Source organism: Mustela erminea, chromosome 8 (assembly GCF_009829155.1).
Source record: "Mustela erminea isolate mMusErm1 chromosome 8, mMusErm1.Pri, whole genome shotgun sequence".
NCBI classification, from domain to species: Eukaryota; Metazoa; Chordata; class Mammalia; order Carnivora; family Mustelidae; genus Mustela; species Mustela erminea.
In genome coordinates this window covers 4,740,205-4,759,068 of record NC_045621.1, presented here as the reverse complement: position 1 = coordinate 4,759,068, position 18,864 = coordinate 4,740,205, and the positions used below count along the sequence as shown (strand labels likewise).

The 18,864-nt window shown below is 43.0% G+C and overlaps 1 protein-coding gene across 2 annotated transcripts in view; it reads left to right on the top strand.

Annotated features, from left to right (window-relative positions):
• Nucleotides 1-7,744: 7,744 nt before the first annotated feature.
• Nucleotides 7,745-18,864, top strand: part of TMEFF2 (transmembrane protein with EGF like and two follistatin like domains 2) — a 243,227-nt gene continuing 232,107 nt past the window's right edge. For both annotated transcript variants that reach the window (XM_032354243.1, XM_032354242.1), the window contains exons 1-3: nt 7,745-7,941; nt 10,303-10,412; nt 17,998-18,127. In XM_032354243.1, coding sequence (XP_032210134.1) covers nt 7,770-7,941; nt 10,303-10,412; nt 17,998-18,127 — 412 coding nt within the window. In that variant the 5' untranslated portion in view covers nt 7,745-7,769. The remainder of the gene's footprint in view (nt 7,942-10,302; nt 10,413-17,997; nt 18,128-18,864) is intronic.

Below are 18,864 nucleotides of genomic sequence, written 5' to 3'. Positions count from 1 at the left end.
TTTTTTTTTAATTTTTCACCCATGGAATCAAAAAGGGCCTAAATGTTTGATTGCAAGTGGAAAAATAGGAGACAGAAATCAGGTCCTGGCATTTTTTTTTTCATTTTATTTGTGTGTGAATTTTTAATATAAATGTGGGGACATGAAGCATCAATGCAAGTTAAAATGTTGCAGTGAACAAGTCTCAGCACTTCAACTTTGTAACAATTATAAATAAGACTGATACATTTTTCTGTACAATGCCAGCATTTAGATTTTTTTTTAAACAAATAAATTCCTTATTCACAACCGTGAAAGAAAAAAGGAAGGAAGGAAGGAAGGAGAAAGAAAGAAGAAAATGGGAGAACTTATATAAACTAAAAAATAAACTATTTTATAGTTATTAAATAATGTGCCATTATCAGATGTACTAAAACTTTAAAATATCCACAACATCACACTGATACATAGATAATGGTCAGCAGACATCTAATGCAGCTAAATGCAATTTAGAAACACGTATCTGAGATGGGGATGTTTGGGTTGCCGAAAAACTACAGTGAAAAAGAATAATTGAAATAGCTAAAGTAAAGTAAAAAAAAAAAAAAAAAAAGATGCTGCTGCCCCAGAAAGATGAAATGAATGTCTGCCTTAACTCTGGATGGCTTTCTATTTATAGACATGAGTCCTTCCTGTAACTTGTCTTCTTCCTCCTGTAGAGCTCCACACCTGATTCTCCATTTTTGTACAACAGGTTAACTTTCTTGTTACTCAAGTAATAAAAATAACTCTGGACAAGAGAAAACTGAGACTCAGAGAAGCTAAGTAACGTGCCCACGGACACCCAGCTCCTAAGCATCAGGGCAAGGCTTCCAACTCAGGCAGGTGCTGTCGCCCTGCCCTGTGGCCTTACCGTGATGTCATATCAGAAGCTCTAATAATAGCCAGTAAGTGGCTAAGTGTCCAGATTTACACTGCAAAGCAAAGAGAGAAGTATAGAAGTGTAAAAAAGTCAATTAAACTCTCTTTAAAATCTTGTGGGATTGTCTATTTAAGCACCTTTAGCATGTTCAACAATGTAAAATACAGCTTTTCAGAAAGTCCTGTTGTTAGACTCAATATGCATCTGACCTGCGTTACAATCATTGCTATCTAAGGTAAACCGCAGGGAAAATATGAAATACTGTAACTGTTTATAATGTTTACAGTGAGAGGGAGACTTGTATCAGAAGAGCTGCAGAGTATTTACCCTACTATGAGCTGCTTTTGCTGCTGTTTGTATGAAACAGAAGTCAGAGAAAAGGACCAGCCTTATCACACAATTTTTTTTAAAGCCTCATTCCTTTAAACTATTGTTACTAATGGTGTAATAAATGAAAATCCATTGCCATACTTTACTGCAGTGTTCTCTTGCTAAAAGGGATTCCATGATCAAATAATATTGGAAAACCTGAGTTCAATAAAGTTAAATAGGTGTTTAGTTTTATTTGATGCTGTTTTGGTTTGATTTTACTGCAGGGCTCCTCAGAGCCTTTAATATGCAAATGTGCATTGTGAAGCTAAACAGAGTTTATATGAAGCGTTTCCCAAATTTATTTTATGACAGAAGCCTCTCCACTCAGTTTTTTTCCTTCTTCTTTTTGGAGGTGTCGGGGGGAAGAGGAAGAAACACTTGGGTTTTAGAGGTGTCAAACAGTAGAGAATGTCAGTTCCTAAGAGACTTAGTTTGCCACACACAAGGTGGGCAAAAAACAAATAACAACAAAAAAACAAAACAAAAAGAAAACCCAAACCAAAAAAACAGAGAAACAAACAAAAAAATTAAAACAAGAGAGGGGCTTGAAAAGCAGCTACATTCCAAACCGATTCAAACTTCTGTTCTAACTGCAAAAAAATAAAGTTTCATAATGACTTGAAGAAAAGTCTTAAGGTCTAAGATAAGGCTTAATTATCTTTAAATATCTTAATTATAATTAAATAGTGATTGGAAACTGTCTGAATTTGTAAATAAAAAGACATCAAATTGTACTGAGATGCCTACTGCCTTATATATCTAATTTTTAAAAATAATATTCTTTCCCCAAACTATTGGCAAACTAGTGGCAAACATTAACTGCTGCATATTGCTTTGGTTAAATATCTTAATCAGATAATATCTTTTGTAAGATGTTTATTTTAAAGTTTTATGTGAAAAACAATTACCTTTTTACTTGCTGAAACTTGAATATTTGGATAATGAGGAAATACCCACTCATTTACTTTCCCCATGGCAGTGGCTATCAACCAAAGCTACACATGAGAGTCATCATGAAGCTTTTAAAAATCCAGTGCTTTCCACCTCACCCTCAAAGGCACTCAAAACCTTGGAGCAAAGACTGTGCATCAGTATTTTTTAATCCCCCAGGCGATTATAATGTACACTCACTGCCTTAATAGGAAATAAACTATTTTTCTAGCACTGAAATTATAAATCTACACATAAACTATCATGAAGGCACCAGAATCAATAAGGCATAGGAACTTACATTATAAAATGATTTCTTTAAATCATGCCTTTTTATTTACACATCATTAAATAATTACCATGAAGGGTAGAAAATTTACTTTCAGTTAAAAATTATAAAAAATCAACCTGAAATGAAGATGAATTCTTGGAAATATTACCAATAGCATTTGATCTGCAAATTAAACACTTGATGTACCAATATATTTGTTACTGATAAAATAATATGTACTTTTTATAATAATACATGGGGCGCCTGTGTGGCTCAGTTGGTTGAGCAACTGCCTTCCTTCGGCTCAGGTCATGATCCTGGACTTCCAGGATCGAGTCCCACATCGGGCTCCCAGCTCCTTGGGGAGTCGGCTTCTCCCTCTGACCTCCTCCTCTCTCGTACTCTCTCTCACTCATTCTCCCTCAAATAAATAAATAAAATCTTTTAAAAAATAAATTAATAATAATAATACATAATATAAATAATAAATAAATAAAATGTAAATAATAAATAAATGAAAGCTCATGAAATAATTATTTGTGTCTATCTATATATCTTAGGTAGGCTAGAAATTAAGAGATAAAATATTGAGGTTTTGGATTAGATATTAAAATGATACTGTATTTCATTATTAGTAATCAATATCGTGCACTTCAATGTCACACATATATAACTTGTGTATACTCAGTTATTTTTATTATATATTTATTATAATAATTATAATTATATATAAATAACTGACTACGTGCATACATATTTATGTATTCATTCATTCATTTATGTAGGGATTCACCCCAAGGCCATTATCATTAAATCATGTTTCTCCCTTAATCTTCAGAAGAACCCTTGGAGGTAGATATTACTATTGCCTCTATTCTACAAATGAGGAAATTGCCCATGGTCACAAAGCTAGTAAGTCAGATATAAGAGAAGCTTACTACATATTTGGTAAACATATGCGTACAGAAATTCAATAATTTATGGTAGATATAGAGATAGACGTGTATAATAACTCATTTTTTTTTTTTTAAGTGATTTGTAAACCCACCATGGTGCTCAAGCACATGAACGCATGACCTGGGGACTGAGTCTCATGCTCTACTGACTGAGACAGCCAGGCACCTCCCACCACCACTTTTATTTAGTGTAAACACTTATCTTGTCTTAGAAACTTCTCTGCCAAAAGTCCTGCGGAAACTGGGCAAGCATCCAGATATCCTTTCATTTGTCTTAGGAGTAGAGTTAGTACCTTAGTTCTTAAATAAGGATGAATATTAAATTACAGATTCCATGGTCCAAACCCAAATTTTCTGAATTAGCATCCCTGACAGTGAGACCAGAATTTGTCCATCTTTTGAAAAGCTTCTTAAGTAATTCATATCAATTAATTCGTAAGAATTGCAAGTATGGAAACCACTGGATCTCATTGCTCACGGTTGAGATTTAACGTTTAGGGCTTACTGGTACTCCACAGAAAAGGCAAAGTTGAGTCCCGAGCTGTGCCACTGACTAGGTTTGTCCCATTGGGCAAGTAAGTCCCTTGATGTTTTAAAAGCTATATGTTTTGTCTCTAAAATGGAGCTAAGGACTTTCTTGTCTCATAAGAGTTTTGTGGGGACTAAAAGTGTGTTTTCCCCCGCATGATACTAACACTTTAGGAAGCACACTATATACTTACCATTATTAAAATACCAGAAAGTAGTAGACAGTAGGAGATAGAGTTCTGAAGGACAGCACCTTATTATCTCAGGTTCATTTATTTATCTTAAACTATTCCTGTTCTAAATTAACCTTTTTTTCCTTCTCCCAACTGCACCCCCATTAAAGATCTGAGTTATATCACTATTCTTAACAATGACTTTTCCATGTAGAGGGAAAAAATGTTTTTAAAAAGTTCTATGGAAAGAATTTCTGTGCTGTTTCTGTTTAAAAATATGACAACTTGACTCTACACCCTTTGAGTTGATTCTAGACTGTGTATGCCAGAAATAAACTGCTTTAACTCAGGAATATTGAAAGTAAATATTCTGTACTCTTTTAAAATAAGAAATTTTGCAAATGCATGAGACAATTGGATAATATAGATAGTATTCATAAAATGCTCAATGCAAAGTGCAATTTGTAGACTGGGTTTTAGACTCCGGTCTAATAAGTAAACTGATTTGACCCTGTTGGGGGGAAAGTTGAAGCGTGCTTCCAATCACTAGTCCAATCTTCACTGCCGTAAAATGTAATTCCTGTCTATTTCTGCTGTACTAATGATGAGGCTAAACAATGTACATATTTTTATTTACGTGTTCAGTGATACTACGCTCTGTTCAGTGAGTGATGTTCTTCTGCCACTTGGTGGTGCTTGCCAGTTTCAGAATTTGTTTCTTGGTGGCACTGTAACACTAAATACAAAGCAAGCTGAACAAAATCACAGCATTCCTATTGGAACGGCTTTGCTTGAAACTGTTTAATAATTTAAAGAACCTCTGTGGAAGTAACTGCATTTGTTAACCAGTCACAACCAGTAATTAACTCCTTTAGAGTTTTAAGTTACTTTGGGCAAAATGTCTTAGGAAGAGTACATATTATTAGAAAGCATGCCAAAAATTTACTTAGCAGGGAATTCAATAACAGTTCTACTGTGCTAAGAGGTTCTGTAAAATCCTACTTATATAGCCAAGTGCTGAAATCCTAGCAGGTCCTGTCTCATTACCATAATTACTGGTAAACACTTTTAAGGACTTTGCCTTTAGTTTCAAGCATGACTTCTTCTCATAAGCCTGACTGTAGCACACCAGCCTTGCTATGGAAACTGGCATGTTCTCCCTCTGAACCGGGCGTTATTAAGTCTCGCTCTCCCCTAAGCGTGTTTACGTGGCCGCCTCTGCTGCAAGGGTGCAGTGAAAGGCATCTCGGATCCCTTGTTTCTGCAACATCGGCCGGCAGCTCCATCTGAAAGGCATTCCGTTTCCTTAAAGAATTTAGCTGCGCTGTCTAGAAGCCGATTTTTTGATGCCTCCAACGTCTGGTCTAATTGATCTGTTTTAATGGAGTCTTTGTCGGTGAGGGGCGAGATGCCACCGACTAGAATGCTGGGATCTGCGGCTTAATTGCCGGGAGCGAGAGACACTGAGGTTCAGAAATCTTTGGAAGTGGGCGGGGGTTGGGGGGTAATCTTGGGGCGGAGGCGGAGATGTAAGATAAAGGGCTGGGTTTCGCACAGGAAAAAAGATGAGATTTCTTTGAGGCTCTGAGGTGCTGCACGATCCCGTCTCTCAAGGGATAAGTTAAAAAGCAAGGAAGTGGGAGGAGGTTGGAGGTTAAAGTACTTAAAAGGAGAGCTCGGGCGCAATTTGTTTTTCTGACGGTGCCTGCGGAAGATGGAGAGTCCCTGCTTCCCAAGTGCACCGGCGCCGCTTTTAAGTGATTGGGGCTGGACGCTGCTTGTCTGTGAGCCTCCGCCGGACAGGCGACCAGGACAGGAGGGAAGGCCAGATTTAAAAAGAGAGAAGCAGAGATGAGGACTCTTGAAATAGAGAAAGGGGGGGGGGTAGGAAGGAGGAAGGAGGGGGAAGGAGAGGAGGGGGAGGAAGAAGGGAAGCCGAGGGGAGAAAGAGGGTAGGACGAGGGCAGAGGCTTCCAGGGAGAGTGCTGCGGGACGGGAGAAAACACATCTGCACCCCCGAGCCATCCCACGGAAAATTCTCCCGTGTCGGTCATCCAAAGCACTGTGACCGCAGGAGCCCCCGGGGCAGGACAGAAAGACGCCCCCCTCCACCCGCGTCCCGGGGAGCTCCTGGACCAGCCGCTGGCGCCTAAAGCCGCCGTTGGGCGAGCGGGTGCCCGGCGGCGTGGGGGGCGCGGCGGCGGCAGGCGGGTCCCTGCACGCCGGGGCTCGGCGACCGCGGGGGGGAGAGACGAGCGCGCCGGGCGACAGGCTCCCGCCGAGTTGCCCCGCTCGCCCCCGCAGGTCGCCGCAGACCCGGCGGACGGGGCCGCACGCGCCCGGAGCCGCCCCCCACGCCGCCGCAGCGGGCCGAGCGCCTCGGAAGCCGCCTCCCCGGGACGCGCCCGCCACGCGCCGGGGCCGGGGCCAGGAGCCCTCCCCGCCGCTCGGGCCGCGCGTCCGGACCGCGTCCGACCTCCGACGCGCCGGCCCGACCCCGGCAGCCGCGCGCCGCTTCCCGGCCGCGGAGGAGCGCGAGGAGGGCGGCCCCGGACCTTCGGCTCTCGCGGCGCGGGAGCTGCGGGGCCGCGCGGGGAGGCCAGAGAGCGGGCGCGAAGCCGGGCTGAGTCGGTCCGCGAGCGGCCCCGGGGCGCGGGCTCCCGGCGGAGCCGCTTCCAGGCCGGCCGGGGCTGCCCCGTCACCGCCGCCCGCGTCCCCGGGTCTCGGCCCCTGCGGAGCGCTCCCGGGGCTCCCGCCGCGACAGTCCCAGCTCGGGCCCGGCTCCGGGCGGCGTGTCCGGCGCGCAGGCGACCCGGCTCCAGGGGGACGCCCCTGCCGCCGCCCCTGCACCGCCGCCCTCCCGGCTCCGGCGCGGAGACGCCCCCGGCCCCGGCGGACGCGCGAGGCCCCGAAGAGGGAGCTGGCTCGGGGCCCCGGCGGGGAGGCAGGGCTCGGTGGGGGCGGCCCCGGCCGCGGCGTGGGAGGGCCGCGGCGTGCAAGGGTGTGGGGTCGCCCCCTCGGAAGCCCGCGCTCGCCCCCCGAGCCAGGCCCGCGCAGCTCCGCTCGGGCAGCGCCCGGCCCGCGAGCCCATCTGTGGCGCCCGCCGCCGCCTCCCCGCGCCTCCGCGCCGACCCCGCCCTCCCGGGACCTGCATCCCGCTCGGCCAATCAGCGCGCGCCTGCCTCCTCCCACGTGACCTCGGGCGGGCTGAGGACCTGCTGCTTCCCCAACGCCAGAGGGATGCGGGCGGCAGAGCGCGAGCGGCGGCGGCGGGGCTGGGGGGCGCCCTGACTCTGCCTCCGGCCGGCCTGCGCGGACCCCGCTCCTCTGCCCCCGGACTCGCTGTCCCCGTGCTCCGCGGCTCCCGGAGCCCCGCCCTATGGCCGCGGCCCCCCGAGGGTCCGGCGCGGCCGCTCGGACGACCCTGCGGCTCCCGGGGCTGGGCCGGGTCCCTGGATGTTTCTGAAACTCCCGCGATCATGCGCGGGTCTGGCCGCCGCGTCCCCGTCCGCTGCCCCTGCCGCCGCCGCCGCCCGTGCCGCCGCGGTCCGCGGGATGCCCAGTAGCCCGCCGGCCGGCCCCCGCGACCGCGCGCCCCTCGGAAGCCGCTGGCCACTGCGGAGCCGCGCGAACTAGCCATGGTGCTGTGGGAGTCCCCGCGGCCGTGCGGCGGCTGGACGCTGTGCGAGGGCTTCTGCTGGCTGCTGCTGCTGCCCGTGCTGCTGCTGCTCGCGGCCCGCCCGGCCCGGCTCGCGGCGTTCCCTACCTCCCTGAGCGACTGCCAGACGCCCACCGGCTGGAACTGCTCCGGTAAGCGCGAGCCCCGCCGCCGGCCCCCGGCCCCCGGCCCCCGGCCCCCGGCCCCCGCAGCGCGGGCGCGTGTCCGGCGCGGACCCGCCTGCCCCCGTGCGCGCCCTCGGCCCCGGCCTCCCGCCGCCCAAGCCTCCGGGACGCCCGACCTCCGCCCGAGGGGGCGCGGGAGCCGGCCAGGCCGCGGAGCGAGCGGGGCCGCGGCGCTGGGGGCGCGGAGAGGGCAGGGGCGCGGACCCCTGCACCCGCGCCCCGGGAGCTGCGGGCATTTTGGGAAATACCAAACGGGGCGGTTCTGTGGATCATCGGAAGGAGCCCCGGTCCGGGGGCAAAGACGAAGCAGAACCTTCCCCATCCTTGAAGGAGAAAGTCTCGCTCAAACCAGCGAGAAACAACTTTATGAGAAAGAACAAGCGAGAAAGCAATAAATCACACAGTGACTGCGGGGGAGACGGATTCCGGCGAAAGTGCCGGGAGGCGCCCTGGTCTCGCGTCCAAGAGCAGGTCACACGGATTCCCCAGGAGCTTGGGTTTCCAGAGATGCATCTCTCCCTCTCCCTCTCTCCCTCCCCCGGAGACTCCCTTCCTCGCGCTCCTCCTCTCGCACAGCCTCCCGGTCCACTGGCTGCAAAAGACGGTGTTTCTGCAGCCCGGAGATGCTTCTCTCGGGCCTCCCTAAGCTCCTAGATGGGGAAGGGAAGTTGAGAAAAGATGCGTTCGTCGGTCTCCAGGCCTGGGTGTGCATAACCGAGCCAGGCAGGCTTGTGCGCAGGCGGGCGGAACCGACCCGGCGGACGCCGACTCCATTTCTGGGCAGGCTTCCTTGGACTGGGTCAGGCGCGCCTCTTGCTCGCCGGGGTCCCTGCAGAGTCTGAGCCGGGGAGCTTGGCAGACTCGCCTATGCTGAAGCCTCCTAATTAAGGCCGGCCCGGGGATGGGAGATGCTGGACCCTGGGCTGGCTTCGCATCTCAGTATGACAGCCCGGAGTATACCCTGGCGGGATCGTGGGGTGATTTCAGTGGCATTTAAAATTGCGTTCGCATGCCTGGGTATTGTCCCCTAGGTCTGCTCTGTTCTAGTTTTAGAAGTGTGCATGTAATTTTTCATCTTCTGTAAATATAATTCTGCTGCAGTTAAATCGGGCTCTGAATAAAGTGGCTTCCAGGGATGTATGTGAGCTGAAGTGTGTGTAACTTACTTTGGAGAGGTGGGAATGACCAACTGTAACTCAGAGGAGGAAGGAACCTGTAGCCCTGGGTTGTTGCTGATGGAAATTCCACGAGTAGATTTTTATGCATCATTGCAGTTTGTGCTTTTTAAAGACTGGTTGAGATTTCTAACATTATTAGATCTGGGTCAATAGATTGCCTTTGTTCTGATTTTGGCAATTTCTAGATTTGGTATTTTTATAAAATTTAACATATTTACGTGGACTTGTTCATGGTCCGTGGGTACATATATGTTATTTTTGAAAAGCTAAGTTCCGCTTTACAGGTGTCTAATCACTTTTTAGGTGCTTTATCGTAGGCATATTAAACAACCTGCAAAATGCCTTGTTTGAAATGGTCACAGCTTTGTAGTCCAGCCTGACCAGTTTGCTTCATTTCAAGGATCACATCGTGTTAGGAAATAACTTAAATGTGAAATTGAGGTTGGCAATTAAGAAATTTATTATCAGCCAGATAGCTTAAGGAGATCTGCAGAAACTAAAGAGAATAAACTTGTTTTCCAAGCAGATTTTCAAGAACCTGGCACACCCCTCCACCCGTGTTAACTTAAAGGTGATCAATCTTCATTTGTGCCAGACAGACCATCACAGAAAACACTGTGCCTGTTTATCTTTATTATTGGGGCTTTGTTTCCTCTTTGTCTGGAGAAATTCCAAATAAAGGGTTGTTCCAGACCTTAAAGCGAAAGAATGATTAAGAATGGAGAAATGGTCAAAGGACACCCAGAGACCATCACCAGCTCTTTTCTAAACGTGGAGTTTGGGGCTCATAAACTATAGTCTACTTAATAAGAAAAAGATAAGGAAGCTAGGAAGCAAGTGTTAAGCCCTTATTCACTGCTGCCAGTATTAACCCTGGTCAAAATAAAATAACAATAGAAAAAAAAAAGAATATTAAAAGAGAACTGACTAGAAAAGACTTGTCAAAAAAAGAAATGAATATTGATCACTGAACAGATCTTGGAGGTTATCAGCAAAGAATGACCTTGCAGTACAGCCGTGGTTATTGGAATTAAAATTTTTAGAGCAATTCTTTTAAAGCTTCAAGATAGTGTTTTCTTTTTTCCTTTTTCTTTTTTTGCTGAAGTCTATAACATTTTTTAATGACTGGAGCATTCTCTTTAAATTTGAGGTTATGATGACAGAGAAAATGATCTCTTCCTCTGTGACACCAACACCTGTAAATTTGATGGGGAATGTTTAAGAATTGGAGACACTGTGACTTGCGTCTGTCAGTTCAAGGTAAGAAGTCTGATTTCTGCATCTCCTTATTCATTAACGAGACTGCAAAGGAGGGATCTCCCTTTACAACCCATCACCTGGCAATTTATAGCTATGCAAGCTAAGAGGAAAGCTGGCACCAAGCAAAAGTGCTGTACTGCCAAGAGAGCCAATGGATGTCAAAAAGACATAGCTTTTTGGAGAAATGTGTATGCCAGAGTTACAAATGCCAGTGGAGGTAGAAAGCTGCAGGTTGTTTTTTTGGTGTGTCAGAGGCAAATTACGTGTATGTGTCCCGCGAAGCACACATTTTACAAGTCAGCTGCTGGGGTTAATAGCCAAATAATCAATGGGTAGAAGTGTGGATTCATCCTTTTGTTCTTTTTGATTGAGGCTATTTTTTTTTTTTAAATCATATTGCTCTGCTTTAATGGCTTTGGGTTCTATTATCCAGGCAAGCTGGTTAACTATTTAAATAAACTCCTTATTAAGATGAATTCAAAACTGCTGTGCTAGGTTTTGAAATCATGGAGCTTATTGTTATATGTCAACTTTTCATGGGTACCACATTCAATTACAGATGAATCTCCCAGGAATCCAAAAAGTGCAGATAGCTGAAAGTCATTTCATAAATGTTAGAAAAATGTGCTGTTGCATGTTAGGAAAATAAAAAAATTTTTTAAAAGAGAGGGACATCACAGCACTGGTATCATCAAAACTAGGTTATGAGTATTTACTGAAGATGCCATTATTATAGTCATCATCTAACAAATGCTCTATACCATGTAAATTATAAACCTTCTTTTCTCTCAAAATGTTTATACAAGCATACATACCACCATAGGTGTTGTACTAATGTTGTACTGATGTTTTATATTCACCTTTGAGTGCTGTTGAATGTTTTATTTTTTTTAAGATTTTTCTTTATTTATTTGACAAAGAGGGAGAGAGAGGGAGAGAGCAAGCACAAGCAGGGGGAATGGCAGACAGGGGAGAAGCAGGCTCCCCACTTAGCAAGGAGCCCGATGTAGGGCTGGATCCCAGAACTCTGAGATCATGACCTGAGCCAAAGACAGCAGCTTAACTGACTGAGTCACCCAGGAGCCCCTGATTTTTTTTAAGTACACATGAAATCTAACACAAGATTCAACCAGGAAATATGTATATGGAAAACTTTTCCAAGGTTGTAAGCAAAACTAAAAAAAAAAAAGACAAAAAGAAAAAAGGACGGAACAAATGAAAACATTAAACTCAAATTCAGATGTAAACAATTGTTATAGCAGGTAGTATTTAGACTTGTTGATGAAATTACATATTTTAAATTGAATTCAACCTCCCAGTGAGAGAGATAAGGGAATTCATATTTAAATATAGTTTGGGGGCACCTGGGTGGCTCAGTGGGTTAAAGCCTCTGCCTTCAGCTCAGGTCATGATCTCAGGGTCCTAGGATCAGCCCCACATCATGCTCTCTGCTCGGCGGGGGGCCTGCTTCCTCCTCTCTCTCTGTCTGCCTCTTTGCCTGTGATCTCTGTCAAATAATTAAATAAAATCTTAAAAAAAATAAAAATAAATATAGTTTGAATTGTTTGTAGATAAGCTCAAAGCTGCTTGGACGTTATTCTTTCTAAGAAATAAAACAACAGGTATTTGCAAAGTGCACCACCTCCTGGTAGGTGAATATTGACGTGACCATGCTACAGTCCTTTGGACCATACGATAGTGTTAGAAACATATTTGTGCACGTTTAATATGTGTGTGACACCAACCACTATAGTCTCCAGCCACACCGCACAATGTAATCATGTTCTCTCAATGAACTGCGTGGGAGAGACGGAGCGTGAAAGCTCTCCAATTCTTACTTTCCCCAAATGTTAACTCAAGAGAAAATACAGGTATACATTATTAGTTAAAGGCCCAAAGGATCTTGTGGATTTTCTTCCCTTTCAGTCTGTGACTCCCATAAATTTGTCTTACTTTCATAACTAAGGGTAGACATAAGAAGTAAATTCATCAACAGTATAAAATGAACCAAAAAGAATGTTCTTCAGATGGAAAGCCATAATTCTAAGATTTCAACGAAAGGAAAATAACAGAGTTCACAAAATTCTAAATGGATGCTTGCTACTGAAAGGGACGTATATTTGTTCAGTTTTCAGATTCCACAAAGAATTCTGGTAAAACTTCTACCAACAAAATATATTTGTGTTTTTCATGCTTTGTCAACCAGTTACATTTGTCACTAATTTAAATACTTTTTGAGTGGAGTAGATGGAGGAGTGGGCAATGAATGCAGGTTTGAATAAGAACCTAAAATGTCATTTTTTCCAAGTGCCTATAGCATTTAAATTTATTATGAGGTTACTCATGCCATTAGCTTGTGCTTCGTGATAGTTGTCAGTGTGTTAAGAGAAAATAAACATTTCCTTCCTGGAACATTTAAACTCTACAAGTACCAAGAATATAGAATGGCTGGATTAAGTTGAAGATCAAAGAAAATGTGCAAGTTGTACAAAGAATAATTAATAGGATGTTTTAGGCTAAGAGTATCTTGATTCAGTCCTTTCCAGGACATTCCAGTGAGTTTGAGGTAGGTTGGTTGGTTGGTTGGTTGGTTTCCCTGTATCTGATGAAAAGGGAGATGTCCTGCTAATCTATTTTCCTATATACTATTCCAAACTAGCTGAGGTCATCTACTCTTTGTTTCTCCCGTGGTTACAGATACAATCACACAATTTAGGATGCAAACTATGGTCATTCTAGCTGAGAGATAAATTTCAAAGAGAAGTGTATGTATGTGATCTATAGTTTTCCAACTAGGAGCACTAAAGTGAGCATATATTTGTCTTCACTTCTCTTAGATGATGGAAAATAAAAATATTCTCCCCTTTATTTGTTACAACCTTGTGGGGCAATTATTTTCTCCTCCTTTTACAGATGAGAAAATTAAAACCCCAAAATATAAATAACCATCAGTAAATGGCGATGTTAAAGTAAGATCCTAGGTCCTTTGACACCAGATCTAATTTTCTCCTGATGCGTTTTACATCCAAATGAAAATATTGGTAACAGCAACAACAATACCAAGTTACTGTAGACGACTCAGTGTCAAAGACAGTACAGCAACTGATTTTTGGTGATGATATGAGTCCCAGAAATGGCGGAACCTGGTTCCTACCGGAATATCAGACAGCATGCTGGTCAATCTTATAAATCAGTTGTGGAGAGAAAAATTTAGAGACAACTAGATGGATGGATGGATGCATGCATCGAAGGAAGGAAACAAGAAAGGAAGGAAGGTGCTTATGTAGTTATTCGTACATAGCATTGGTCCTACAATGACCAAATATCAGCTTGTAACTTAAAAATATGGTGAAGGCTTATGTTTTTTAGATATTATTTATTTTAAATATTGACTATTTGTATTTAATAAGCATGCTTTAGATATTCAATTGTTCCACTTACTAGCACTGCATAACATTGCCCAGAACATAGTGGCTCAAGAATAATGAACAATTCCTTTGCTCGTGAGTCTACAATTGGACAGGCTTAATGGAAAGTCTCATCTCTGCTTCCTTTGGCATTAACTGAGAGAAGGAGAGAACTCAAAGGCTTGGTTCTGTACTCTTCTCAAGGCTCCCCCTCATATATCTGACTGTCAGCTGGACACCTTGGTCCTTATGTGGATCTCTCCGTCTGTGCTAGTCTGAGCTTCCTCACACCACAATGGCTGGGTGTCAAGGGCAAGCATCCAGAAAAAGAGAAGGGGTCAGAGAGAAACTCTGTCCTTTAATGACAGAGCCTGAGAAGTCACACAGAGTCATGTTCACCAGAGCCACAGGCTTGCCCATTCTTAAAGTCATATTTTCTTTCATTTAAAGAAATGTGGTTACAGAGAAGAAAAAAGTTACTTATGGAATGATCAAAGGATTGGAACATGTGCAGGTTTTTTTATCTTTTTCTTTTTTGGAAAAGAAACATACCATATCCTAAGCCATTATTCTTAAGCCTTTGACAACTGGGAATATAACAAGAATTCACTTAACATCTGTGGAGTACCTTCTACATGCCAGACTCTGGAAGGTGCCGACAGTCTACAAAATAGAAGTTATACATAGCTTCTAGATGCTGAAATCTCAGCTAAAAGAAATCTTTATTAACCAAACAAGCAATAAATCATATGAAAAAACTTCTCACATACATTTTTTGTTCACTTGTAGTAAAATGAATTCCATACATCGTAGAGTGTCAAGTCATTGACTCTGCCCGCGTGATATGTAGCTAACTGGAAAACACATGTTTAGAAAATAAACCTAAGATTTTTATAACATCTTAAGAAAAATAGAATCACTTTTCCCCTGAGAGGAAGTGTGTACAACACATACATTTATGGGTCCAGCCATCTGGGCCCGAGTCTTGTTTTTCCTCTTACCAGCCAACTATGTGGCCTTTAACAAGTGACTTAACATCCGAATCTGTCCCTTCATCTGAAACTGAGCAGTATCACGATTACCTCTAAGAATTATTTCCGATAATTTGGCATATTTTAACATAATACTTAGCTTATTTTTGTGCGTAGGGTTATTCTGTTTTCCTTTATTTCTCTAATTTTAGATGTGTGTGTTCAGTGTCTCTGTTAGATGGTGCATCAGCTATACTCAAATAAAAAATGCTTGTCATGAGAGACCATTTACATTTCTTTTTTAAAGGAATATTAAGAAGTATTTTAAAAACATGATTCTGTTAATCCTCCCAAATGCCCTAGTTAACCATTTCAAATGGGGAAACTGAGCTATAAACTTGTTAAATATTTAATAGTTGAGTGATGTGTACAAGGCCCTACAGCAGGGCCGTGAGAGAAATTGGAGAAACCAGGACCGGACTTCTGCTCCCGAGCTGTGATAAATTAGAGTTTGCTTTGTCCTTGTATTATTCATATTAATGAGCGCAAGTCATGGTACTAAAGGCCAAAAACATCGCACTGATAATCTGCAGTTAAGTCTTTTCAGCTCTGTACAAATCTCCCTCTTGGCTTGTGCATGGAACTTGGCAGCTCTGTTTCTCGCACTGTTCACATTTGGCTTCCTGCATCCCTCAGAAGTGGCATATGATGCTTTATCAGTTTATTCCATATTTTAAGATGCATATCAGCATTGTGTACTAGCACTTGACAGAGATAATAAATACTTCCCAGCCCTCACCCCCTGTCCACGGGCTACAGCTGAGTATTCTGCAGAAGTAGATAGGAAAGATAAATAGAGCAGTTCCAGGGATTGGAGACAAGATAGTGTGGACCCAGAGCATCTACAGAGTGTTGTAAGCAGGTTTGAAGATGGAGACTAACAGGTACCAAAGACAACAATGCTCGTACCTGAACGTGAGAAGCCAGCTGGTCCAGCCGACAGTCTCATGTTGACGATCTTCTGCCTCCTGGAAGTGTCACAAGTCTGTGGACCGTGATATGTTACCAGTAGTTCGCTTCTTTCTGATGCCTCCTCCATTAGCTCAGATACCATTTTAGTGTTGGTGCGTCCTCATAAATCCTCTCCGGTCCCGAACACAGCACATTTATCAAGCCCCTGTCCGTCCACCTGCCTCTCAGGCTGTGGCTCCAACATGAGCCCCACGGAGCTGGTTTTCCCTCTGTGCCACTCACTGGAGAATTCAGCTCCTCACTGACATTTTGCCGTTGCCTTTTTCTTTAGTAGTGGGGATGATTTGGGGTCCTATGGTAGGTCAATTCTCAGATGTAAGTTTAAGCATGCGTATATATTTAGAAAGCTTGTGGAAGACCGCCATTATGCAGGTATCATCTGATCAAAAAAGAATGCCTAGTGAGTAAAAGATCCTTATTAGTAAAACTTTCTAATCAAAACAGATTTAAAATGTAGTCACCCAGATAGACTGAGTCTGGGAGCCAGTAATGTAACTGTGAAAAGGAAATACTACATAAAGGGCTTCCAGAATATCTAGATTAGAAATTGCAGAAATAAAGATCTCTAAAATGTGTGATATTTAAAATATTTAAATCATTTTAATCACATGTAAGCAATTTCTAAATAGATGTGACTTCATATTTAAATCACCGTGTTAGCAATTATGGAGATCATAATATGAGTGTCATACAATTTGGATTTACTATTGCAAGGAAAGTATCTCACTATTTCTAAGCTGTATTTCAGTTTTTCAATAACAGATACGAAGTAAGACTCATAAAATAAGACTTTCACTTCCAAGAACATCGGCTTATCCCATTTCATATATAAATTACTAGGATGATTAAGACATTGTTACATTAAAGCAAAGATTAAGAGATAAATGGTTGATGAAGAAGAAGACACGGATATTCCAAGGAAATAGACTAAAAAAATAAACATCAGGTTTTTATTATAAGATTATGAACTTACTGGGAATTCTTTCTTTTTTTGACATGTACCTTCGAGTTGAATTTAATTCATGATAGAGTTTTAGGTTTATTATCATATATATTAAAACTTTCCTAGAATCTCACTAGATCATCTCACTAGATTATTGTTTTGTATGTGTTATAAATTTATAGCCATCAAAAATCCAAATATTTTAATAAGAACTGGAATACAGAAAAGTGTTTTCATATGCATTTGTATGTATGATTTGCTTTACTTCGTTTCTGGCATAGGTGGGTATTTTTAAATAATCATCTTGGTCATTGCATTTGTTACAGTTGAACAATGAAACACATCAGTAGTAGTAATCATGAGATAATCACATCTCTAGTGTAATTAGTAGGTATAGGACACAGCCAAGTATCTCTAATGCTTTGGAGTGTGATTATGTTATGATGAGTATACCCCGTAGGTTGCCTAATTTCCATTGTAAAATTTGTACTTTTTTACAATGAGGCTGTTTCAAAAATTAACTTTTCTCCTTATGAAATATATATTAATAGTAATACTTTTCAATAACCAATAAAGTTTACATATGCTTCAATACTTGTTGGTTTTTTTCCCCCTGTATTCCATATTCTGTTGTTTTTTTCTTGCATTATATCTGGCAATATCTAAAGATACATGATAAATTAATTAGGAATCCAAATGTCTTACCCAAATATTTAGAAGTTTGTAAAGATTAAAATTAAACAAACAAACAAACAAACAAAAAACATACTAAGGAGTAACTGGTTTAATTGCTGTATCAGCTGTATACTTCTGCTCTAACCACAGATAGGCATTACCTATTTTTCATAACTTTAATATTTTAGCATGTTTTGATTTTTTCCACCAAGCCAGATGGGTGTATATCTGAAAAACAGTATTAAATAATGTTGATATATTTGGTTGCTATACCTTTTCAGTATTGCCTGCCGAGATCACTTTGCTGGAATTACCTGATCAGTTTAGAAGCTTCCCCCTCCCACCATCTGAATCAAATGTCTGATTAGCTGACTTGTCGTTACTTTTGTGTATCTTTGAATGATGCCCTTGCAAGGTCAAAGACTTTAGTGGATACAATGGGGATTGCTGAAAATGAACACAAGTGCTTTCTTTTGTAAATGATTATTTCCCTTCAAGGTGTCAAAGGCATGCAGACTCCAGTGCTAACCATGAGCTTCTGTCTGTGTGTCCCCCAGTGCAACAGTGACTACGTGCCTGTGTGTGGCTCCAACGGGGAGAGCTATCAGAACGAGTGCTACCTGCGGCAGGCCGCCTGCAAGCAGCAGAGCGAGATACTCGTCGTGTCCGAAGGATCCTGTGCCACAGGTACGTATGGCATCCTGAAGACTCCCTGAGACCTCTGGAACAATGTCTTGCTCTTTCTGTTATGTTATCTCTAAATAAATAATTCAGACTGTATATACTGGCTGGATAAGCCTCTCATTTTTTTGTACAAAGCATACATTATTCTCATTTTGTCTTTTTTACATTTCAAATCACTTCTGGAGAAAAGGGAAAATCTGCCACAAGGATGTTGATTTTAATACATATGTTATTTAATGAAGTGCAGACAGTTGAGTAATATAATTAGAACTCTAGATCTCCTGCCTAGGTGCCAAATAGAGAGAAACATATCTGCGCACACACGAGGTTGGCTTGTTGGTTTTGAACAACAGCATCGTCTGTTGGAGGGCAGTTTTGCAGATCTGGGTTAGAAAGTGAAAATGTGGGTAACCTCGGCAGCACGATAAATATGTTCTTCCTGCCATTTAGTGGATTATATTGAAGAATGTATTTGTGAAAGACAGCTGTCCTTTCTAACATGGCTAGCCTGGGATTGCACGAAGCTCTGTAGCTGTCTTTACCAAGAACGCTCTGAAGGAAGTGAGAAGACTGGCTTCCCACGCTCTTCAGGTTTTCCTTCCATGGTCACTGATTGTTAGAGTCGAACAGCATTACAGGAAGAAAAATAAACAAAGGGAGCAAAGCCCAACTTGATAGAGCAACACCTTAAAATAAGCTGAGTTTACAGGTTAGCCTTGACATGTTAGAATCACATATAT